The sequence below is a fragment of the Chenopodium quinoa genome, unplaced genomic scaffold (assembly GCF_001683475.1).
Source record: "Chenopodium quinoa cultivar QQ74 unplaced genomic scaffold, ASM168347v1, whole genome shotgun sequence".
In the NCBI taxonomy this organism is placed as follows: Eukaryota; Viridiplantae; Streptophyta; class Magnoliopsida; order Caryophyllales; family Amaranthaceae; genus Chenopodium; species Chenopodium quinoa.
The window spans coordinates 16,299-42,710 of NW_018745505.1; the positions used below are offsets into that span (position 1 = coordinate 16,299).

Genomic DNA, 26,412 nt, shown 5'->3' on the forward strand with positions numbered 1-26,412 from the left:
TTATTAACGAAAAAGGAAAGTGATACAACTAATTTAAGACTTTCGTTTTAGGAAAGTGATGCAAATAAAAATAAAAAGAAACAGAGGAAGTTTTTATTTATCATTAATATATAAGAAGTTTCTTAAAATGAGAAGAATGAAAAGGATGAAATGTGCATGAGTTTTTCACTAAATATGCATATTTTTTTTCACTAAATGTGCAAAACTGATTTTTGAACTAATAAAGATTTTGATTTTTCTAGAAAACTAGAAAATGTGCACATTATGAACAAAATATATGCACAAAAAATCCTTCTCATCCTTCTTATTTTAAATGTGTATATATATATATATATATATATATATATATATAGAGGAAGGCTCATGTAAGAACCCTCCTCTATATAAGAACTCAATCTTATATAAGAACCAATCTCAACCATTTATTAGTTTTGATCCAACCATCTAAAACCATCCTTTAGTAATGGCATTTCTGTAATTCTTTTTTTATGTTCTAAATTTTTTTGCCTACTCTTATGTTCTAAATCTAGTCTACCTATTTTCTAATTTTTTTTTTCTATGTTCCAAATTTAGTCTACTTATATACTAAAGTTTTTTTTTTTTTTTTTTTTTTTTTTTTTTTTTTTTTTTTTTTTCTTCCTATGTTCTAAATTTTTCCAACCTATGTTCTAAAGTTTTTTTTCTTCTTCTTATGTTCTAAATATTCTTTTACCTATGTTCTAAATTCTTTTGCCTATGATCTAAATTCAGTCTACTTATGTTCTAAAGTTTTTTTTTCCTAAGTTCTAAATTTTTACTACCTATGTTCTAAAGTTTCTTTAGTAATGGCATTTCTGTAATTCTTTTTTTATGTTCTAAATTTTTTTGCCTACTCCTATGTTCTAAATTTAGTCTATTTATGCTCTAATTTTTTTTTCCCTATGTTATAAATTTAGTCTACTTATGTTCTAAAGTTTTGTTTTCTACGTTCTAAATTTTTTCTACCTATGTTCTAAAGTTTTTTTTCCTATGTTCTAAATATTCTTTTACCTTTTGCCTATGTTCTAAATTCAGTCTACTTATGTTCTAAAGTTTGTTTTTTTCCTATGTTCTAAATTTTTACTACCTATGTTCTAAAGTTTTTTTTTTTTCTTATGTTCTAAATATTCTTTTACCTATGTTCTAAATTTGTTTTTTCCTATGTTCTAAATTTAGTCTACTTATGTTCTAAAGTTTTTTTTTTCCTATGTTCAAAATTTAGTCTACTTATTTTCTGCTCATATAACTTAGTGCTAATTTAATTTGTTTTATTGGATTTTTTTTTAAAAAAAAAACATTTGAAGTTTTTTTTAGTTATTTATAAAGATAACCTATGAAGGAATTGAACCTACATCCTCTATGCATTTGCATAATGCTCTTCCAATTGAGCTAATAGGTTTTATCATATGTTCTAAATATTATTTGCATATGTTCTAAAATTTATTGCTTAAGCTCTAAATTTTTCAATCTAAGCTCTAAATATATGTATGTTCTAAACTATTTTCCTATGTTCTACATTTTATTGTTTATGTTCTAAAGTTTTCTGTCCATGTTCTAAATATATATCTTATATTCAAATTTTTTTGTCTATGTTCTAAATTTATTTCGTATGTTCTAAATTTTTTTCATATGCTCTAAATTTTTTCTGTATGCTCTAAATTTTATCCTATGTTCAAAATTTTTTCTACCTATTTTCTATTTTTTTTTCCGTACGTTCTAAATTTTTTCTATCTATGTTCTAAACTTTATCATATGTTCTAAATTTTTACCTTATGTTCTAATTTTTTTCACCGTATGTTCTAAATTTTTAGTATATGTTCTAAACTTATTTTCTATGCTCTTTTTTTTTTTCCCAATATTCTAAATTTCCAATTTTTTTTCCTATGATCTTTTTTTTTTTCCCAATGTTCTATATTCCTATGTTCTAAATTTTTACTATGTTGCAAATCATTTTCTTATGTTCCAAATTTTTCCTATGTTCTAAAGTTGTTCGTATATTCTACACCTATGTTCTAAAGTTTTTTCAACCTATGTTCTAAAGTTTTTTTTTTTTCCTATGTTCTAAATATTCTTTTACCTATGTTCTAAATTCTTTTGCCTATATTCTAAATTTAGTCTACTTATGTTCTAAAGTTGTTTTTCTTTTCTATGTTCTAAATTTTTACTAACTATGTTCTAAAGTTTTATTAGTAACAATGTCAATAATTTGTGCAAAATTTGGGATAGTAGAATGTAACGAGTAAGTAACGGCACTCAATGTAGGAATTAGGTGTATTTGAATCAAAGGTTAGCCGTGAATTAACCTTTCCCTAATATGAGACAATGCTCCAATCGTGTCATTACCGTTACATAATCTAGGTTTAGTTAAGCATAATTAAACATGCCGCTCCTGAATGAGCATAATCCCTGCAACACACAACTGAAAGTTTAATTGACAGTTCATTGTGTTTACTGACCCAAGACGGGAAGTCATCACCTTAACCATTGGAATTCCAATAAGAGGCTCAGACTTTCGAATGCACCAGCTTATTGTCCTACCAAAACAAGACAGTTGAATGCGAAGAATATCGACAACACAAAAATGAAGGCTAAAGCAGTCCCATAATATAGAATGAACTATACTCTTTATTATTGCCAGAAATGGGGAACAAAAGAAAAGGCCAAAGATAAAATAACAAATAGAAACCAAAACACCAACGCCTAGAAACTGCCAAAAAAAACCCGAACAAAAACAGGAAACAGCAATAACAGCAAGCAGAAACAGCAGCAGCAAGTGGAACCAGCAGCACCAACCTACAACAGCAGCAGCAACCAGAAACAGACCTCAGCAGACCAGCTGCACCACCAAACGGACAACAGCAACAACCCGAGCCCAGAAGGCCAGCTGCAGCACCAGACAGCAACACAGCACAAAGAAACAGCAGCTAGCAGGAGACTAGGCTGCTAACACCAAGAACAGCACCAGCAGCACCAGGAAACAGCTAGCAACACACAGCAAGGCAGGCATCACAGCCTGAACCAGCACCACAAACAGCAGCCTGAAACAGAGAAAGCCAGCCTGCACACCAAGCAACAGCTGCACATAACAGCACAAAGCAGGAAAGCTGGAGCAGGACACAGATAGGAGCAAGAAACAGAAAAGAGCAAACCCAGCTAGGCAACAACAGTCAACACCAAATCATTATAGTTCACAAAAGAGAAGAGGACCAGTCTAGACCAGAATGGAAGAGCACCACATGTAGCTTCAAAACTTCCCATAAAACAAAATGGAGAATAACCAGAAGTGTTGAACGAATAATGCTGGTTACTTCATATATTTCCACAATGATCAACACCATGTTCTAAAAGAGTTTAGAACATGCTTAAAAAGAGTTTAGAACATGCTAAGCTATGTCAGTTGCTTGCGTATCTTAAAAGTGTATTTTAGATCATAACATTGACATTCTATAAACATATCGACAAGAACAACGTGGAAAGATCAACACCATGTTCTAAATTATTTCAACCTATGTTCTAATTTTTTTCTATGTTCCAAATTTTTTCTACCTATGTTCTAAAGTTTATTTTCAGCCCTGCAATCACAAGTTCACAACCAACAACCCCTAACCAATTAGCTGCTGTTGCATAAATCAACCACCACACCACAACCCCTACAAGCAGGGGCAATCGCACCAACATCACCAATTTCGAAATCAAAATTCGAAAAAATCAGCAAAAATTGAACCCTAAATTCGAACTATAGATCCGCAAAAATAAGAAAAAATAGAACATAGAGAATAAGCCAGATTTGTTTTTAGACATGACGAATTGATGCAAGCAGAACAAGTAATGCCAAGTTGTTCAAGCTATGCTTGCTCATTAATCGAGTTTAAAAGTTTTGTTTAGCCTGAATTGTTTACTTAACAAACAATTTTTAACAGAACTTATTCTTATTCTTGAGTGTATCGGGGTAGGCATTATACACAAGTAGTTGTTACACCATAATTTGGATGACTACTGCTATGAACTGAACTAATGACCAACAAAAAAAGGAAAAAAATAAATGTTTTTCAATTTTAATAACACGAGTTTAATTACCCAAAACCTGATATATTTTAATCAATGAATCAAAATTGATACAGAACATTACAGCAATGAATATAAGCAGGGAAAAATGGCTGCAAAGCCACTAATATAATCATTGTGCTATACACACTATTGCACAAAAAAGAGAGAAAACAAGCGGTTTGTTGTGTGTTGAATCCTAAATCCTAAATTCGAATACCCTAAATTAGAATCCTAAATCCGCAAAAAAAGAACCCTAAATTCGAACGCGAAATTTGAAAAAATCAAACTCAAAAAAATCAAACTCCATGCGAAATTCATTAAAATCAAAACAGAAAAACGCAAATATCAAATCACAAAATCGCAAAATCAAATCAAAAAATCGGAAACATAAAATCGCAAAAATCAAATCAAAAAATCGCAAAATCTATGAACATCATGCTAAGTTCATGGAAATTTGAACAAAATCGAAAAAAAAACAAACCTGAGTCGAAAATCCTTCAAATTGCAATTTCTATGGAGATTTTTGGGGTTTGCAGAGAGAGAATGTGATGAACACGAAGAGAGAGAAAGTTAGAGGAGAGAGAAAATTTTGATCGGTTGGTAGAGGGTATAAGGAAAAATACGTGTTTTAATCTTAACCGTCTAAATTACCTTAATCCTACGGCTGAGATTGGTTCTTATATAACTAGGGTTCTTATATAAGGAGGGGTTCTTACCGGATCCCTCCCCTATATATATATATATATATATATATATATATATATATATAGAGGAAGGCTCATGTAAGAACCCTCCTCTATATAAGAACCCAATCTTATATAAGAACCAATCTCAGCCCTTTATTAGTTTTGATCTAACCACCTAAAATGATCCTTTAGTAATGGCATTTCTGTAATTCTTCTTTTATGTTCTAAATTTTTTTGCCTACTCCTATGTTCTAAATTTAGTCTATTTATGTTCTAATTTTTTTTTTCCTATGTTCTAAATTTAGTCTACTTATGTTCTAAAGTTTTGTTTCCTATGTTCTAAATTTTTTCTACCTATGTTCTAAAGTTTTTTTTTCCTATGTTCTAAATATTCTTTTACCTTTTGCCTATGTTCTAAATTCAGTCTACTTATGTTCTAAAGTTTTTTTTTTTTCCTATGTTCTAAATTTTTACTACCTATGTTTAAAAGTTTTTTTTTCCTATGTTCTAAATATTCTTTTACCTATGTTCTAATTTTTTTTTTCCTATGTTCTAAATTTAGTCTACTTATATTCTAAAGTTTTTTTTTTCCTATATTCTAAATTTAGTCTACTTATTTTCTGCTCATATAACTTAGTGCTAATTAATTTGTTTTATTGGATTTTTTTTTAAAAAAAAAAAACATTTGAAGTTTTTTTAGTTATTTATAAAGATAACCTATGTAGGAATTGAACCTACATCCTCTATGCATTTGCATAGTGCTCTTCCAATTGAGCTAATAGGTTTTATCATATGTTCTAAATATTATTTGCATATGTTCTATAATTTATTGCTTAAGCTCTAAATTTTTCAATCTAAGCTCTAAATATATATATGTTCTAAACTATTTTCCTATGTTCTACATTTTATTGTTTATGTTCTAAAGTTTTTTGTCCATGTTCTACATATATATCCTATATTCAAATTTTTTTGTCTATGTTCTAAATTTATTTCCTATGTTCTAAATTTTTTCCGTATGCTCTAAATTTTTTCCGTATGCTCTAAATTTTATCCTATGTTCAAAATCTTTTCTACCTATTTTCTAATTTTTTTTTTCTGTACGTTCTAAATTTTTTCTATCTATGTTCTAAATTTTTTCACCTTATGTTCTAAATTTTTTCACACTATGTTCTAAATTTTTAGTATATGTTCTAAACTTATTTTCTATGCCCTTATTTTTTTTTCCCAATATTTTTTTCCCAATATTCTAAATTTCCAATTTTTTTTCCTATGATCTAATTTTTTTCCCAATGTTCTAAATTTTTACTATGTTGCAAATCATTTTCTCATGTCCCAAATTTTTCCTATGTTCTAAAGTTGTTCGTATATTCTACACCTATGTTCTAAAGTTTTTTCTACCTATGTTCTAAAGTTTTTTCTACCTATGTTCTAAAGTTTTTTTTTTTCCTATGTTCTAAATTTTTTCTACCTATGTTCTAAAGTTTTTTTTTTCCCTATGTTCTAAATATTCTTTTACCTATGTTCTAAATTCTTTTGCCTATATTCTAAATTACCGTTACATAATCTAGGTTTAGTTAAGCATAATTAAACATGCCGCTCCTGAATGAGCATAATCCCTGCAACACACAACTGAAAGTTTAATTGACAGTTCATTGTGTTTACTGACCCAAGACGGGAAGTCATCACCTTAACCATTGGAATTCCAATAAGAGGCTCAGACTTTCGAATGCACCAGCTTATTGTCCTACCAAAACAAGACAGTTGAATGCGAAGAATATCGACAACACAAAAATGAAGGCTAAAGCAGTCCCATAATATAGAATGAACTATACTCTTTATTATTGCCAGAAATGGGGAACAAAAGAAAAGGCCAAAGATAAAATAACAAATAGAAACCAAAACACCAACGCCTAGAAACTGCCAAAAAAAACCCGAACAAAAACAGGAAACAGCAATAACAGCAAGCAGAAACAGCAGCAGCAAGTGGAACCAGCAGCACCAAAAAATTTAGAATGTAAGCAAAAAAAATTTTAGAACATAAAAAAAAATTTAGAACATAAGCAAACAAAAATTTAGAACATAAGTTGAAAAAATAATTTGATTTATTTTTATGTTTTACTCTTGAGTTATTATGGTTTACTTTCGAAAGTTTTTTTTTTATTATTTTTTTTATTTTTTATAGAGATAACCTATATAGGAATCGAACCTACATTCTCTATGCATTTGCATAGTGCTCTACCAATTGAGCTAATAGGTTTTAGCATATATTTTTTTTTTCCATATACCTACGCCTTTTTATATGTTCTAAATTATTTTCCTATTATCTTTTTCATCCATTACTTTAAATTTTTCCGTCTATGCTTTGAATTTTTTTTATATTATGAAAATTTTCACCCAATATTCTAAATTTTTTCTATCTATAATCTTAAAATTTCTCAATTCTATATTTTTTCACCCTATGTTCTAAACTTTTTTCCCTATGTTCTAAATTTTTTCACCCTGTATTCTAAACTTTTTTCCCTATGTTCTAAATTTTTTCACCCTATGTTCTAAATTTTTTTCCCTATATTCTAATTTTTTTCACCCTATGTTCTAAACTTTTTTTCCTATGTTCTAAATTTTTCACCCTATGTTCTAAACTTTTTTTCCTTTATACTAAATTTTTTCACCCAATGTTCTAAACTTTTTCTTGTGTTGTAAACTTTTTTCGCCTTATGTTCTAAACTTTTTCCCTATGTACTAAATTTTAGAACATAAGGGAAAACTTTAGAACATAAGGCGAAAAAATTTAGGACATAAGGGGAAAAGTTTAGAACATAAGGGAAAACTTTAGAACATAGGGAAAAAGTTTAGAAAATAAGGGAAAACTTTAGAACATGAGGGAAAAATAATACATAAACTTTAATTACCTTTTTCTTCCATAAGTAATTTTTTTATCTGGTATAATAGTAATTTCTTCATCTGATTTTTCTTCATTTTAGCCTTGCATTTTGCTGTAATTTTAAGAAATAAAAAATATTAGTAACATTCCAACATTAGTAATATATTTTAAACATAAGAATAGTTTAGAAAATGCTGAATATAGTTTAGAACATGCTGAAAATAGTTTAGAACATGATATCATAATTATATCACTAACAATTAAGAACACAACAAGAGGTATCACTAGCAAGAGGTAGATTTAATTTTTGTTCTCTTGTTGCACTAAATCTAGGTATACATTATCCAAATAGTACTTCATTAGTACTATTTGAATGGAAGCTTCATTAGTACTTCGTAATAAATGAATATACCTTTGCAATGGACATCATTTATCAAGGGCATCACAAAAACAAGTTGTTCAGGAATGTCACTAAGGATGAAAGTCTAACTGATCCGCACAAGAAGTACTACAAAAGTTGTCTTTGTAGACATTATATAGTTTTAACTATTTGAAAGATTCATTCAAGTCCAATGCATTTAAAGGTCTTTCAAGATTCAAGCAATTTCTAAACCAATAATCACCAACTTCCTCAAATTATTCCCAATTAAGGAAAGAGACTTTCTAAACCAATAATCACCAACTTCCTCAAATTATTCCCAATTAAGGGAAGAGACCTCATATAAAAATAAAAAAGGAAACGAGACTTGTTCCAATATGAATACAAAACCACCTTGAATAGAAAAGAGCTAGCATTTTTGCAAGATTCAAGCATTTATTCTGACAGTTGGGAATCAGATCTCAGTCAAGATCAGTAACTATTGGCACCAAAGCAACTTTAGCTATACACTGATATCAGATCACAAACCTCATTAGTGGAAAGTACATCAGTTCAGACTTCAGAGTAAGAGAATGAAGCTACAAGTCTCAAGCTGGCTAGATACTTGTCAGCATTTTGCAAATAGCATCTTTTCACAAACATATATAAAAGAATGGTGTATCATAAACAAGAGTTTCGAACATGCTGAGAAAGAGTTCCGAACATGCTGAGAAATAATTTGGAACATGCTAAGCTTATTTACAAATCAGAGAAGTATAATACATTTTGCACTAATAGTCTGAATAACAATAATCAAGAGCAGCGGTGAAATAATTCGAACATAAATCGAACTAATTAATATGCAAAAAATCGAACAAAATAATTCGAACATAAATAAAAAATAAAAATCGAACAAAATAATTCACGTAAACCACCATTTCACTATCAACCAGTAAAGCAGCATTTCATTTCATGATCATCACAAATCACACTACCGCTAATGGGAAATGCAACAGTTGATTATAAGACATATAATACTTGACAAGAAGACAAATAATAAACATAAAACCATTAACATTCATTAATAGACATTAAACTAATTGCACAAATACGAAAAAACCGCAATTGATAAATCAAACTGATGAAATCGAAAATAAAAGAAAATTGAAAACTGATATCGGGGAAAAAAAAAAAAAAAAAGTCAAATTGATGAATCGCGAAAATCGAACAAAATCAACAATGAAAAATGATAAATCATAAAATTCGAACAAAATCAGGAAAATTCGAACAAAACGTATATAAATAGTAAAATCGAACATAAATCAAACATCAAACGAACAAAATCGAGTATAGAAATCGCAAAAATCGAACAAAATCAGTAATGAAAATCATGCGAAATTCATAAAATTAGAACAAAATCGAATAAAATGTACCTGATTTGAGCAATTTAGGTTGTTTTAGCAGCAATTTGGGCTAGATTTTGGGATTTGTGGAGAGAGAAAGTAAAGAGGGTTGAAAGTTTGAGGAGAGAGAAAATATTGGACGGTTGGGGAGGGTTTAGGGGTAGGTTTTTTGTTTTAATCTTGACCGCTCATCCTAATCTAATCCTACGGATGTGATTGGTTCTTATATAACTAAGATTCTTATATAACTATGGGTTCTTACCGGATCCCTTCCCTATATATATATATATATATATATATATATATATATATATATATATATATAATCATTAGCTTCTGCTTCTCATTAAAATGCATCAATTTTTGTTATTAATGATCTTTTCTTTTCTTATTCGTAGGGTGTCTTTTTGGAAGTTTGAGTTGCATCGCGGTGGTCAAAAGTTAATAGTTCCTGTTAGTGCTGTTCTCAACTTAATTTATATTTTTAGATTTCTTGTTTGCATGGATGTTATTTTTTTTGTTGCATCACACATAATCCAATGTAGAATGTGTTGCATTTTACTTATTGAACAAAGTCTAGAGGTTCAAGGTTCAATGCCTCCTTGTTCTTGTGGTGCACATGATTACAAGGATTGAGCAATTTTATCATTAATTTTCTTGCATAAATTATGTGTATGTTAAGAGGCCAGTAGAAGTGGTTATATACTTTCTGTCAGAATATGCAAGGTTGTCAATATTGATTATCGCTTTTCCCTTTTTTTTTTTCATCTTCAGTTTCTATTTTTCATTTTAGCTTATGGATCTCTGTTATGGGATGAATTTTGCTTGCAGATTTTGCTTTCCAGGTATATAAATCCTTTTTTTGCAGCAGGGGCATTTGCTATTCCGACATCCCTTTATTTCGTACTTAAGGTAAGTTAGACGTCCTTTTTTGGGATAAATTTGTGAGATATCCATATTTGAATTAGTATAGTAAGTTTTATAAATATTGCTCTGAAAGTCTAAAATAAAGCAAACAACAATCCATGCTGGGAGGGGTTGATGGTGAGGTACGACAAAAATGTTAAAAACTTTGGTCTTCTGTTCAGACTTCATTGTTCACCGCATTTTGTGCAAAGTCTTGCCTATGATAAGCACCATCTGCTTCTTATGTACCCGATTAATGTCAGCAACAGCTCAAATGTATATGCAGAGTTGACTTTGGCTGTTACACTAATTTTTGTCCCATTATGGTTTTTATTTCTTGACCCACACACAGTTTCAGAGATCCATTGTTGTGTGTGTGCGTGTGTAAGAGGGGGAAGAGGAGGGAGGAGGGGCTGCAAAGTGTATGGGGGTTATAAGGGCCCTTTAAAGATATGGCTGTTGACAGATTCTTCACTTTTCTCAACCATACATATTCAATCTTGATATCATTTGAAGGGTCGGTAAATCTGGGAAAGGATAGACACTGGATTGTTTGGTGCACTCTTACCTATTTGTTGCAAGGGTGCAAGCCTTGTATGGAAATGGGCTTGTGTGCACTTAGCAACACAGGAAAACGCTTTATTTTAGAAGTGGCACTCTTTCCAATTGGTGACAAGAGCGAAGGTAAGGGTCGATTGGGGCTTTATAATAAGTAGCGACACAATAAACTCATAGTGTCCTAACAATGCAACACAAATAATATTAAAGCAAAAAAAACATAGGGTATGATCTCATTCATTGATCATCACTCCCCTAAGGGCCTAAGGAACGTTCTGAAATAACAATTTTTTCTCATTAACATTGGATAGACTAGCAGCGAAAATGTGGCTTCTACTAGATAATATGAAACCGATACCTCACAATGGTAAATAATAAACTTATGAAGTGAAATGATTGAATTCTTTTATGCATTATGATACTACACATTTATAATGAATACAAGGCTAATTAAACAATGGTTTACATTGTTTCTCTAACAATCACGAATATTGTTTCCTCTAATTAGCAATAACTAAACAAAGGTAAACATCCCTATTATCCTCCTTATATTGCTCTCATCCTATTCTTTCCTTAAATTTCTCACAATACTCCACCTCGTTCAAAATTAGACAACATTCAAATTTTAGACGAACAAATTTTAGTTATCCGTATCCGTTTGCAGCATTTTTACAATGACTGCCTACTTACCCTTGATCGGGATCAAACCAATCGTAGTTCCATTTATTTCTCCATGTAACCTAACATGGGACAATGTTAAGCAACTCCAAACAATATTGGAACTTGCTTCCTGACTCAACTTTTGTTTACATGTCTACAATTGTATGCAGTTTTACAAGAGAAATACTACCTTTCTCTATGACATTCGTTCAAAATGATACTTTACATATGTATGTTTGGTACAAGCATGATGAACCTGGTTCTTGGCTAAGTTGATTGTCACAGTTTAGGTTCACACTATCCTACTTCAACCCCAAATCCTCTAGAAGTCCCCGTAACCACATTGCTTCCTTAACTCCTTATGCCATAGCCGACTTCTATCGTAGATAGAGCCACTGTAGCTCGTAACATTGATCGCCAACTAAATGGAGCACCATGTATTTTAAACACATAACCACTAGATTGTCTTCTATCTAAATCTCCAGCATAATCCGTGTCAACAAAGCCACTTATATGACATGTATCTCTAGGAATCCGAAGTAGGGGTAGCACTAGACAATAATAAAACGAAAAAGTATAACATTGTTGTAACGTAACATAATTAATCAGCCAAACATGGATATAATGCGTTGTGTAGTCGTATAATAATTAACAATCACATTCAAACATTTATATTGACAAGTGTATTTTTTTTTTTAAATAATTTTTTTAAAATAATTTTTTTTTTTTTACAAATAATTCAATTATATTGTGGATATCGATTATACTATTATAAACTTTCCACCTGTTTATTTTTTATTTTGTCAAAGTTGCATATGAATTTATACCGAAAACTTTGGTATAAATTTTTCCTTGTGCACTTATGGCACATATGCTAACGTAAAACTTTGACTAAAAATATATATCTTTAATAATTTAACTTATAACAATTGAATATTATAGTAATAAATTTGACGATTCCACCAAGTACCCACATGACTATATTTATTGTTATGTATAAATCATAAATATTAGCTAAAGTGAATTAGATGAATTGTACAAAAAGTCAAAATGTTTCATTTATTTAAACACAGTTGGAGTATGATTTTTTGTATTTATTTCAGTGTAAATTTTCATACGATTATAAACAAGATTTAATAATGGCCAAATAAATGCAATAAATATTATGTGATGAAAATGAGAAAAATGAATAAAATATAACGAAGAGAGTATGTCATATTAATAAGGACTGTTTTATAAAAAGTGTGAAAACGGAAAAAAGAAATTTATCATGAAAAGATAGTAATAGCTTATCCTTTTGTTAATTAAATAGGAGGAAAGTGGAAATTCATTTGGGTTCAAAGCAAAAAAAATGATGCTAAGGGGTCTTGAACCCTGTACTTGAAGACACATAATTCACCCATCCAACTCCCTTACCACTGAAGCAATGCTGGAGACACTTAACATTTATACAGATTATAATATATATACACATATAAAGGACGGTTATCCAGCATTTTTTTTTTTTTTGTGGGGGTAGCACGTGCCCCCCCGGGCGTCAATGTTGATCCTCCACTGACCAAAGCATAAACTTATGTCAATGGTACCTTTTAAGTACCTTAAAATCCATTTCATTGCTTCCCAATGTGATTTATCAGGGTTTGCCATGAACCTAATTACAACACTAACTGTTGTGAAATGTCTGGACGTGTACATACCATAGCGTACAATAAATTGCCTATTGCACTAGCATAAGGTACATTATCCATGTATGCCTTATCTTCAGCTATAGTGGGAGATTGTTTACTAGAAAGCTTGAAATGTGGAGCCATGTCACCACTGACTTGGCACTTTCATCCCAAACCCGCTGAATGTAGCCTTTTTGGCTCAAGAACAATTTCCGCTTTGATCTGTTTCTTCTAACCTCCATACTCAGTATTTTCTTTGTAGCTCCCAAGTCTTTAGTCTTGAACTCTTTACCGAGCTGAATTTTTAACCTATCTATCTTCACCTTGCCTTTTGAAGCAATAAGCATGTCGTCTAAATACAATTGGAGATAAATATAATCACCTCTGCAAATTTTGCGAATGTATACACAACAATCGTAACTACTTCCGAAAAATCCTTGTTTTAACATAAAAGAATCAAATCGCTTGTACCCCTTTCGAGGAGATTGCTTTAATCCATAAAGTGATTTCCTTAAGCGACATACCTAATTCTCTTTACCTTCAACCTTAAATCCCTCGGGTTGATACATATAAATTTGTTGTGGACTGAATTCTACTTAATGAAAATAAGCCCAGGTAATAATAATTTTTAGGCTAAAAGCTTGAATATTTGATTGATTGAGGGTCAAAAGTCATAATTTTAGGTTATGAATCTTACAATAGCTTTAGGCTACAACTCTCACGTGTTTTCACTCTAATTTTCTAGATACCTTTACTACTAAAGTTACTACATACTTATACTCAAGCTTCAACTAGTACTCGTGATACTTAGCTAATTTAGCAAAACCAATCCTAGACAAAGTAAAGACTTGTTGCTTGCTTTCTCTAATTGTTCTTTAATTGATTTTGTCTTGTTAGCCTTGACTACCTTGTCCTTGCTCATGTTGCTGTTTCACGTTTCCCTTCTTCCCGCGCCTCGAATAAACCAAGATCGGTGTTTGACCTTCCTGACTCAAGCCCCGAAATCAGTCCATCACATATTTCACTTCTCTCCGCCCCTTTAAGTTTCACCTTGTCCTCAAGGTGGAAGGATGGAAATCGTTGATCAATTCGAACTCTTCCCAAGTTGCTTTGAATTCTCGCAGGCCTTTCCACTTAATCGGCACCTCCAAGCATAGTGATCCTTGGCTTCCCTTGCGTCTAACATCTATTAGCTCTTCAGGCTCAACCACAAGCTCTAATTCTGATGATAACCGTTGAATTGATAGGAATGTCACCTAGAGCCCTCTTAAGTTGTGAAACATGAAAGACTGGGTATGTCTTAGAGGACAGTGGCAACAACAATTTATACGCCACCTTTCCAATTCTCTGAACCACTTTGAACGGCCCGTGGTGGCCAGCTTCTCGTACAACCGCTTTGTGAGGGAACATTGCCGGTACGACTGCAACTTTAAGAATACCTCGTCCTCTCTTCTGATCCGCATACTTCTTCATTACCTGTTGAGCTCAAATTTAGCCTCAACTCATCCAGCATAAAATTCCACTCTTGGAGCATTTCTTCCAACGCATCAATTGGGATTTGCCCATTACCAACTCGCCACTGCTTGGGCGGATCTCTCCAATACTACCTTGAACGGTGACACCTTGGTTGCTAAATGTGGGGAGGTGTTAAGTCTGCCATCTCAACCACTAAGCCCACCCCTTTGGTGGCAATTTCTTTCATCTTTGTCGACGATTTCTTTCATCTGAAAGGACAGGGGAAGGATTTTGTCGACGATTTCTTCGTGACCGTCAGATTACGAGTGATAAGTTGTGTTGCGCTTTAGTCGGGTTCCCTGTAACCGAAAATGCTCTTTCCAAAAGTGACTCATGAACACTCGATCGCAATCCGAAACGATACTCGAGGGAAAACCATGAAGCCTTACGATTTTCTTAACAAAAAGATCAGCCACCTAAAGGGGTATTTAAGCCTTAAGAAATGGCCGTATTTGGAGAAATGATCCACAAACACGAGAACGGTGTCAATTCCCTTGGATAGAGGAAGGCCCTCCACAAAATCCTTGGAGATGTCTTCCCACACCGCCGTCAGTGCACCGATAGTGGCCGGAGCAACCCGAGGGGGAGCGCTGCGCCACCTTACTCTGCTGACACACTTCACAACGGCGAATATACCCTCCGATCGCCTTCCTCATTCTCGGCCAGTACCTGTCGGCCGGCCGGCGCTCAGAGGTAAGTTTTGACCTCCCCTTCATGGACGCCCACCGGTGTGCCGTGGTATTGATGTAGCAGAATGGGAGTGATCTTGGACTGCTTAGATAAACAATCCTCCCTTTGTATAAGAGCTTATTTCCCTCAATTGAAAACCCATTGGGCCCATTTGAATTGGGCTCTATGGCGGCCTTAATACTCTTCATCCACGTATCTTTCTCTGGTACTTCCTCTAACTCATGCTGGTTAACTACCTAGTGTGGACCAATGGACCATGGACCTAAGTTGTGTCACCTTACTACCCTTCCGGGACAGATCTGTTACCCGATTGGAAGCAACGGGTCGGTATTGCACCTCGAAATCAAACCCGACCAATTTCCTCATCCATTGTTGGTGTTCACTTCCCACCTCACATTGTTGAGTGATGTATCGTAAGCTTTGTTGGTCGATTCTTACAATGAAATGTCGCCCAAGTAAATATTGCTTTCATTTCTCGATGGCTAAACATGTAGCCATTAACTCTTTTTTGTTAATGGATTTTGCTTAAGCTCGACTTCCCAACAAGTTGCTAAAGTATGCCACGGGGCGACCCTCTTGCATAAGTACGACGCCTAACCCAAATCCAGATGCGTCAGTCTCCACTACAAATTCTTTGTGAAAATTCAGCATAACTAGCACGGGAGCCGTTGTCATTGCCACATTTAATTCTGAAATGCAAGATTAGTCTCTTCCGTCTACCCATAAGCATCTTTCTTTAATTGTGAAGTAAGAAGGCTAGCTATTTCTGCATATTGGGCTATGTTACATTTGACACGGGTACATGTATCCGATATTAGTACGGATCCGAGTGTCTGATACGTCATTTAAATAAATTTAGAAAACGGGGACAACGTCTTAACTTTGGACTCAGGTACAGATATGACAATAAATTCTTTAAGGAAAAAAAAAAACATCAATTCTGTAAGAAAAACGTTTTTATTTACTCCCTCCGTTTCTTATTTCTTGCAACAAAGGGGGGTAGCACAATTCCCAAATCAAAATTTTTAAGGGAATAAAGGTAGGGTTAATAGCATGTGATTAAGTTTTAAAATGGAGGGAAGTATAAGGGACCACCCTTTTTTTTAAAGTTTCACATGGGCAGATTTTTGGGAGGGTGTACTTTTCCCTCCCAAATTTTCACCAAATTTTAAAAATTCAGTTTTTAGGGACTAAATTTTTCCCTCCTCTTACTTTTTCCCCAAGGAAGAGGGGGTATAAATAGTTCACATCTCCAAGCTAAGTTTCATAATTGTCATACACCACCATTTTCAACTACCACCTAACCACCTAATGAATACATTTGAGCTTTAAATTCAGCAAAAGTTAGCACTACAAAAGTTCTTAAACTACCATAAATACAACCAAAATACTTCCTAAAACTAATTAGTGCTAAATTAGGGGCAGCGGCATCATTCAGAATTCTTCCAAAAGCTGGTTCCGTTTGAGTTGTCCAAAAAGTTGCTTCCTCACCATCATCACCATCGCCATACCTGGTTTAGAACAAGGTAATATCTGTTACTTGAAACGGATATGGAAGATTTTTTTTCATTAGAGCAGTTGCTAGGAGAAGAACAAGAAGTTTTATCAAGTGACTCATCACTGTCTAGTCAGAGGATGAGTATGCTGCAGAGTGGGCATACTCTCAGATTTTACACAATCAACAGACACAGCAACAAGGAGAGAAGAGGAGGGACCTCACCATTGAACACAAGAGGCAAATAGTGGATGCCATTCCGTTAAATATGCAAGGAGGAGATCTGCCAAGGGGTTTTTTATCACAGCAAGCAAGAGAGCATGACATTCACAGATCAACAATGTCAAGATTGTATGCAGACATTAAAAAACAAATGGCCCAGGGGAATGTCATTGATGTCGGATCAAAAAAATTGGGAAGGACTGGTCCAAAACCCAAAGAGTACTTTGATGAATGGTTGCAATCTGTGCCATTATACAAAAGAACAACAGAGAGAAGCTATGCAGGTGCACTGAATGTTTCACATTCAACAATTCACAGATTAAGGTAGAAAGGAAGACTGAGGACACACACAAGCACAAACCATTCTGCATTGAAATCCAATCATAAGGTGGCAAGGTTGAAGTGGGTTTTAAGTCATATAAACCCAATTCCAACTCAAGGGGACCCAAAGTTTGTTGACATGCAAGAAGTCATTCACATAGATGAAAAATGGTTCTACTTGAACCCTGAAACCAGAAAATTCTACCTCCTAAGGAAGATCCATACAGGTGCCAACAGAGTAAGAGGTTTAAGATCAAGGCCATGTTCATGGCTATGATTGGGAAACCAATATATGCAAGAGATGGGACTCTTTTGCATGATGGAAAGTATGGTATCTTTCTATTTGTGATAAAACAGATGGCAAAGAAAAAGAGCAAAAACAGAGAAGCTGGTACATTGGAAACAAAGGTTGTACTGAATGTCAACAAGGATGCAATCAAACAAATGCTAATGGAGCACATCATACCAGCAATACACCAACAATGGCCAGGCCCTAAAAATGTGAAAATTCAATGGGACAATGCAAGGCCTCATCAAATCCCTAAAGATGAAGAATTTGTTGGTGCTTGTCATGCTAATGGTTTTAATATTGAAATGGTTTATCAATCAGCTCAGTTTCCTGACTTGAATGTTTTAGACCTAGGATTGTTTAAAGTCATTCAGTCCCTACAATATCAATCATTCCCCACAACTTTGGATGATTTAATCAAAGAGTTACCAATGCATATAATGCTTTTGAGGTAAAAGCAAACAAGTACATATGGCTCACATTACAGTCAGTCATGATCAAGGTCCTTGAAAAACAGGGAGGAAACAACTTCTCACCTCCTCATATGAATAAGAAGAAGCTTGAGAAGTTAGGTGTACTACGTAAACACTTACATGTGCCTAGGCAATTGATACATGATGCAGTCAATTATCTAGACACAATGTTCATCCCAACAACAAATGGAGCAGAAGAACTACACATGGAAGTTGATGCTGACTACGGACAAAGGAATGTTAACTCCCTTACAAGTATGTATGACTGCCACACATAACCTTCTTAGTATTTTGGTGACTTAGGTAAGAATTTCTCAAAGTTATTTACATGTTATTAGTATTAGTATGTAATGCTTAGGTTATGTGTATTTTAATGAACCAAATGCAACAGATGCAAGGCAGTAATGTAAAGTAAGGGGATTTCTATTTTGAACACTCTAGAGTAAATGGTAAGATGTTTTTTACTTTAATATCAATGCATGCATGGAAAAAAACCTAAGATTGAAAGACCATCAGCAAGGGTATGTGTACATCACTCAGTTTAGCTAGGGTTGTTACCTCAACACCAGTGGCCTTGGAGCAATGCTACCACTAGCAACTGCTATTCAAATGAGTCCCTTCATCACATGGCTCAATCTAATAAGGCATAGTCACACAATACCTAGGTTGGGACTCATAACTCCAACTCTTCAATAGGCAACAGAATAGCATGACAAACAAATTCAGTGGGTAGGCATAACACAATAAGATGTTAGGGGGGTTGCTGAAACACAAACATATATGCACAATGATATTCCATAGGGTTGTCAATGTGCATAAGAGTGGGACTCTTAGTAATATAAACTCAAGAACAACACAGCCTCACCAGTAGTGGAACATTCAAGGCAACACAGAACAACCAACACAGAGAGTACCACAAGCTTTGTGCAAATAACAGTCTTACCAACATAACCAACATAACACTGCATCATTCATCAACTAAACAAACCCCTGGCCATTATGAAACCAAAACTAAAGGCATCACACAACAACCAACACAGAGAGTACCACAAGCCATATGCACACACAGTTAAACACAAACACATACAAATCCAACACAGAAATAACAACATTCCTTGTATACACAACAATGATAGAGGGACTCAAAACACAAGTAAACCAGCAACAATAACACAAATGGAGGACAAAATAAAGATGATTTGAGGAGAAGAAAGGTTATACGCTGCAGGGTTAATTGGTAGAGAACCACTCAGGGTGCATATCCCTCCGAAAATCCATGTAATCCTCATCACAGAGAAGCTTAGGATCAACAGGCAGCCCAGATCTTACCCTTTTCATCCCTGAGAGGGATCCTTTCTTCTGCTGTTTGGCTGTCACCGACTTACCACCTTCGACCGCCGCCTTTACAGGGGACTCAATGACCACCCCTTTGGAAGACCCAACACCTTCCCCTTCACAGATCCCTGCCCTTTAGTTTCCTCTTCCAGATCTGTAACCTCAATAGGGTTTTTGGAGGTTTTCCCGGCCAATTCAGACTGGACCTCACTCTCTTCATCAGAAGGCACCACGACGAACCCTACAAGAAAGCGCCCTCATCCGAGCACGGCGCAAGGGTTTTATCTTCCCAGAACCTCTCACAGATGTATCGAGTCGCACCTGGAGGGAGGTCATCCTTTGGTGATTCAGGGGGGAGATTCTCAAAGCAAAACAAGGAAGGGTCGTTTTTTTTCAGAGGAACTCATGTTCGTAGTAGAGGAAAAAAGGTAGATCTTGAAGGGGGATAAGGTGGAAATTTAGGAACAAGGAGAAAGCGGCGAATCACAGCACAAGAACTAGGGTTCCAAAAAAACAGGGGAGAGAAAGTGTCGAATTTAAAGGGAGATGAGAGAGACGGTGAAGCCATGGAGTAATTGTAGGTAGGTGAAAAATCTGGAGATGAATTGAATGAGGTGGTTGGGAAGATGAAGAATTTTGTTCTTCAATCAGTAGGATACAAATAGAGGGGAGATAAAAGGGTTCTGATTTTTTTGGTGGGAATGGTTAGTTAATGATGAAGACTTAATAATCTCATTATGAATTAGTAAGGGGCAATTACCATTTTAATGATACATAAACAAGGGTAAAAAGGTAAATTGACCTACTAAAATATACTAATTAAGGAAAATAAACATTTGTTGCAAGAAATGTGAACCTTCCATAAATGGCAAATGTTGCAAGAAATAAGAAACGGAGGGAGTATTTTTTATTTGGCACACATCACAAATCTTTTGAGTCTATATTTATTCAATATAAATTTTGATACATTTCTTTTAAATAACTAAAATAAATAATATAATATTTAATTTAAACATTATAAAATCTTGTAAAAGCTTGGTTGGGAAGCTAACCAGATTTTATTATTAAGAAAATAAGTACCACAACTTTTATGTACCAATTTCTTGGCAAACTCCAAAGCCTTTTTTTAAAAATAAATGTGCAGTACATCTCTCTTTCTTGGGAAGTCAGAAAGCTTTTTTAAATAAAGTTATTCCTCAAAAAAAATAAAATAAAGGTAAAGAAATACTTAAAACCCTTCATCTTCCTTTAATGACCGCTTTCTTCGTTCTTCCCTCTTTGCTCTCTCTCTAGAGGCTTCTTTTCTTCATTGGCTACTGTGAATAGCCGTACCCGAGGGCTAGATGGTGAGTCCGGAACGGATTTCATACCCAGATCCGTGTACGACCCGGGTATGACAGCAAAAATGCCGTGTCCGAGTAACAGAGATATTGGGCCACAAATTTTCCATAATAGCCTGTTAGCCTCTCAAGTCTCAACTCCCTTAAATTTATTGGTTGGCCAATCCACAATGGCTCTAATCTTTTCATCATCCATTGCAACACCTTGGCTTGAAATTGCTTGACCAAATAAGCTACTTGTTTTCTTCCAAACTCACATTTCTTGTCATACAACTTGTGAGTAGTCAGTGTCTCTCCATTACTTGCTTCAAGTGACTTGCATGCTCCATTTCATCTTGCTATACTCCAGTATATCATCAAAGAAGACCAAAACGAACTTGCGTAGAAAGGGCCTAAAGATCTCATTCATGAGAGATTGAGAAGTAGCCGGTGCATTTGTTAACTCGAAGGGCATTACTAGAAACTCGTAATGTCCTTCATGTGTATGAAAAGCCGTTTTATGGACATACTCTAATTTGATGGTACCCCGATTTTAAATCGAGTTTCGAAAACACCCTTGCTCCATGTAACTCATCAAGGAGCTCATCAATCACCGGTATGGAATATTTATCCGGTACCGTTGCTTTGTTTAGAGCCCTATAGTCGATGTAAAAACGCCATGACTCATCTTTCTTCTTGACTAGGAGCACCGGGCTTGAAAAAGGACTAATGTAAGGTCTTATTATTCCGGCTTCTAGCACCTCGCTTATGAGATTCTCGATCTCGTCGTTGTGGACTTGGGGGTATCGGTATAGCCTCACACTAACTGGATCACTCCCTCCCTTTAATGTGATGGCGTGTTCATGCCCCCTCACCACCTTGCGGCATCTTAAAAACCATCCCATACTCCATACTCCAGACCCTTCTCACAAAATCCGACGGGTCCCTTTTCTCCTTCTTGATACTTCCCATCTCCATTTGGTTGACTTCAATCAAAACCCCACTCCCTTGCTTGCATATAGCATGGATCATGGCTTTTAGAGAAATTTGGGTTTTCTCTAAAGTTGGATCACCCTTCAAAAGTACTGGAGTATCGGCTATCTCGAATTGCATTTCATGAATTTTCCAATTAGTGGTGATCGCTCCAAGTTTCTCCAACCATTTGACCACAAAAAATTCACACAAACCCCAAAATTGTTGCTTTGAATGCCCAAAGCTTTTAGCCATTAAAGGATGTATCTACTCTCTACAATCCCTTTTCAACGTTCTTTTCTTTTCAATCCAACTCTATTTTTCCCTAATTACAACCCTTTAACCACAAATAATTCACACAAACCCCAAAATTGTTGCTTTGAATGCCAATATTTTTATCAATTCACTTTTGACATTAGCTTTACCCCAAAATTGTTGCTTCGTTTTCTCACATCAAATTTACCTCATAATTGAGAAGGGCCCTCAATCTCAAGGTATCATCCCTCCCAAACCTTAACTTTCAAGAGAGATATTACCAGTGATGGGAAGATGATTATAACAAGCACGGGATGGATTTTTATCATACGACAAACTTACTTGAGAAACCCACCTACATGTCCCTAATTGCTTGAAAACCGTGATGAATTATATGACACTATATTATTGTAAAGATGGTGCAAGGAGGAGGGAGCATTTAATTTGAGGAATGGCTACTTTCCAATGTAATGACAATGATGAACTAAAGATGAAGATTTGGAGTGCAATGAAGAAGAAGAAGATGGAGATGAGAAGAGGCACATGACGGTCACGTGAGAGTCAATGTCAAAAAAGGGTTTGTGGAAAAATGGAGTAAGGTTGCATCTTAAAATAAAAATTGTTTATGGTTCTGCTGCCAGAGGTCGTTCTGTCAAATTTTCCTTGTTAATAATCATTTCAAACTTTTAAACATCACATCTTTAACCCTTTAATTTTTCAATCGTTTTTATTTTATTTTTTTTTATTTACTTCTAAACAACATATTTGCATTACCATAACCTCACTACAATGTCTCCCCTCAATATTCGTGTCCAACCCAAATGAGAAATCTAATTGGGGACGGAGGGAGGGGGGGGGGGGGGGAGAGTAATTCACAACCTGTTGTGGACCCATGGAAGTACTTTTCACACATTTTGATGCAAGCAAATGTTACATAGGTTTTGGACTCCTCAAGAATTGTATGGGATTATGGTCTTTTTTTTTTGGGGGGTGTCACCTTATTACATTAATTTATAATGAGATTATATAAGTGAATGACAATTAAGCTTAGTGGTAACTTACTAACTTGTAAGGTGGCTTGAGGTTAATTTATATTTGCATCACCATTCTTTATAGCTCTTCCCAAAAGAGGGAAATACTTTTGATCAATTAGGCAGACAGCCAGCAGTACTTTTACGCCTGTCTTGCAGAAGTAAACTAGTGATGCTAAGCGATATGTTATTATTTATACTTTGTTTTGCAGAAATTTGTTGCCAAACCTTATTACCTTAAACGAGAGAAGCACAAGGCAGTAGAAATCATGGAGAAAACCTCAGGGCAGGTATAAACATAATTATATATGCTACTTGAACTGTGTTACTTCTGAATGCATACAATTCATGCTTACTATCAAAAAAAAGGAGGCCAAAGGGTTGCCATTGTAGCTACAAGTAGAACACTGATGATTTATTAGCCTGTTATAGAAAACTGTTGATGTAGTTTCTGGATTTTTTTATAGAGTCTCCTATGATAATATTGTACTCTGTATTTTTCTTCTTAAAATTAATGTAGAGAAGTGTCCCATTAATTTAAACCTTGTTGGATTAGAAAATAAATCTTAGGAATATTTTCTGAAAACAGTCCACCTTTTTTTTTTCCCTGATCAATCTTAAGTATGTACAACTTCTTCCCCTCTAATTCCATACATTAAGTGACTAATGTTTGCTCGGGGAATATGATCATGTTTTTCTGCCATTTCTTTTCCCTTTCCAAATTTCTTTTTTAACGTTTGAACAGGGAAGTGTTTATGTGTTTGGAGTTGGGACTTGAAATCTCTGCCATCTATGAGATTATGATATATGTCTGGCAATCACTTTATCCCCAACACTTTGATCTAGGTTCGTGAAGCTAGAGTAGCAGCAGCAAAGGCTCAGCAGCTGTTAGAAAATGTGGCCAATAGAAAGATGAATAAACAAATTGAAATTGGTGGATTGATCATCACAAAAGCAGTTTATGGAAGTGCAAAAGCTCTGAAAAAGCTGGATGATGTGGAAAAATCAAGTGATGAATTGGCTTCACAAGTTATTGATGTTACTATACCTCTGAATTTCTTGGTTAATGATTTGGGGCAACTACAGGTATGATCCCTGTTAGTTTCTTATGAAAGCATGCAATTTCTTGTATTTCAATTTGAATTTTGATATTCCTTGGCTTTTCCGTCTATTTTTTCCTTTAAATTTTTGAGCTGCAAAGATTGATTTGTCAATTATAATGATAAGGCAAATCAACAAACTCAAAACAGATGTTTGAGCACTCAAATTATTTGTAAATTGTAATGGCAGTTCAAAATATTTGTTTTGACTATGTTCAGGTTTCTAAGCTTCAACTATGATATGAGAAATGTTTAGGTGAGATAGATTTGAATGCCTGCCAGGTTAATTGGAATCGAGGCCAAACATTGCCTGCCTTGTCTTCAATGTCTTATTATAATTTTCTTGCCTTAAACCCAATGACATGCATTGTGGTTTTGTACTTGTGTGTGAATATTGCTATCGAAGTACTTGGTTAATTTTCCTTTCGGCACAGCTTCATGAAGGTGTGAAGAAATCAGGTATTATGGGTTTTGTGACCCATGTCCAGGAGAACATAAGAAACTGCTGGTCAGGTACACATGCAACGGTCAAAACTACCAGGTAATTTTATTTGTTTTGTTAGATAATTGTAAGCTTTGTTAATAGGAGTAAGTTTTAATTTGTTCACATGATTACAAATAGGTGGTGGTTGAAGACTGTGAGGAGCTGCGGATACCCCAGGAAGCTCACAAGCTCTAGACTTTTTCTTCAGTAACAAGAGCATCATCACCTCCTTAAATCACCTATGAAGCACCTATAGCTTGTTTTGAGGCCCGTAAAGCATCACAAAGGTCATACTGTAGTCTTATGTTCAATTATCACAAAAGTAAAAATAAAGACACAGTAGTACAGTACAATATTTATAGTTATATCTTCTTATTGTGATTATCTAGTCAATAATGCAATAATTATGCCATATGTATCATTTTTGTTTGAGGCTTTAAATGGCTGGAACATTTTTTGTTTTAATTGATTCTTTCTCAGAACTGAGAGTGCAAACTAATCAGACTGATTATTGTATAACAATTAACAAGGCGTCTTCTTTTGTTATATGGTGCCTTTGTTTTTTTCCTTCCAAAAAGTTGCAATTCTCAAGTGCATATTTTTAGGAGGAACTTAACAGCGTAAATTACTGGGGGGAATTATGGTAGTAGTTGCATATGTATAATGCTCACTATGCATCATAAATAAAAGATATTTTCTTAAGAATTTCGTGAATTATATAATAATTATCATATTCTCTAATCTGCAATTCAATATTACAATTTTTTTTTTAGAGTCTCATTAAGCTTTAGATGGAAAAAGTCACAAAGACTTTCATTTCCTCTCTGTTACTAACCGTTATAGGTTCATAATATGGATTAAGTTGATATCGTATGTTCCATAAACATAGTAAAACCCTAGCCCTTAGAGGAGAGATTCAAGAGATTTACAAAAAAAGTAACTCGTATCTCATAAATGAAATTAATGTTTCCATAATTTTCGTCCCTTTCATACGTATATTGCAAATTTGAATTTTTATTGTTTACTACATCAGCAAAATAGCTAGTAAATACCAAAGAACATCATTAAAAAACAAAAACCTATGAGTTATGACATAAGAAGATAATTAACCCAAAAATACATAAAGGTTATTATGTTAAAATAATAGGCATTGGGATATAACAAAGTTCATAAGAGATTATTATATTTTATAATGAATTTTTATAATATAAAATAAATATGAATGATAACACAAAGTTTTATATGTGGCTGGTCACACCGTGCGGCCAGTCACAATTTTATTTTATTTTTTTTTAAACTGTTTTTTCGCTCTCTTTCTCTCTCCTCTTTTCTTCTTCTTCAAGCTAGAACCTTCATCTCATTTTCTCAGAGAACACAAAGTTTACAACTGTCATCAATAGTCGTCTTCGTTGTTTGGTGGTTCGTTCCTCGAAAGTGGTGGCTTCGCTGGGAGGGTAGTGGTGGTTTGGTTACTCCGTCGCTGGAAACGGAGAAGAGATTTAGCCGAAAACCTTTCGAGCATGTTATATTCAAGCTCAAAAGGAAGGCGTCTAGACTGCAATAAGATGTTACTGTATTCTTCTTCTTACTTTTCGATTTTAGAGGCTTAATTTTTGTGAATAATTTGAGGAACATTTGTGAACATGATGACATGATGATGCGCTTTTAGAAGTTTTGTTGTCCACCATAATTTGTCAAATTAAAGAACAAATAGAAACCTGGAAATA

At 34.2% G+C, this 26,412-nt stretch overlaps 1 protein-coding gene across 1 annotated transcript in view; it reads left to right on the forward strand.

Annotated features, from left to right (window-relative positions):
* LOC110715262 (chaperone protein dnaJ 13-like) overlaps window positions 1-24,915 on the forward strand; it is a 33,987-nt gene extending 9,072 nt beyond the window's left edge. The window contains exons 8-12 of the mRNA XM_021893826.1: window positions 10,225-10,305; window positions 23,314-23,391; window positions 23,948-24,187; window positions 24,636-24,742; window positions 24,824-24,915. Coding sequence (XP_021749518.1) covers window positions 10,225-10,305; window positions 23,314-23,391; window positions 23,948-24,187; window positions 24,636-24,742; window positions 24,824-24,896 — 579 coding nt within the window. The 3' untranslated portion in view covers window positions 24,897-24,915. The remainder of the gene's footprint in view (window positions 1-10,224; window positions 10,306-23,313; window positions 23,392-23,947; window positions 24,188-24,635; window positions 24,743-24,823) is intronic.
* The last annotated feature ends 1,497 nt before the right edge of the window (window positions 24,916-26,412 follow it).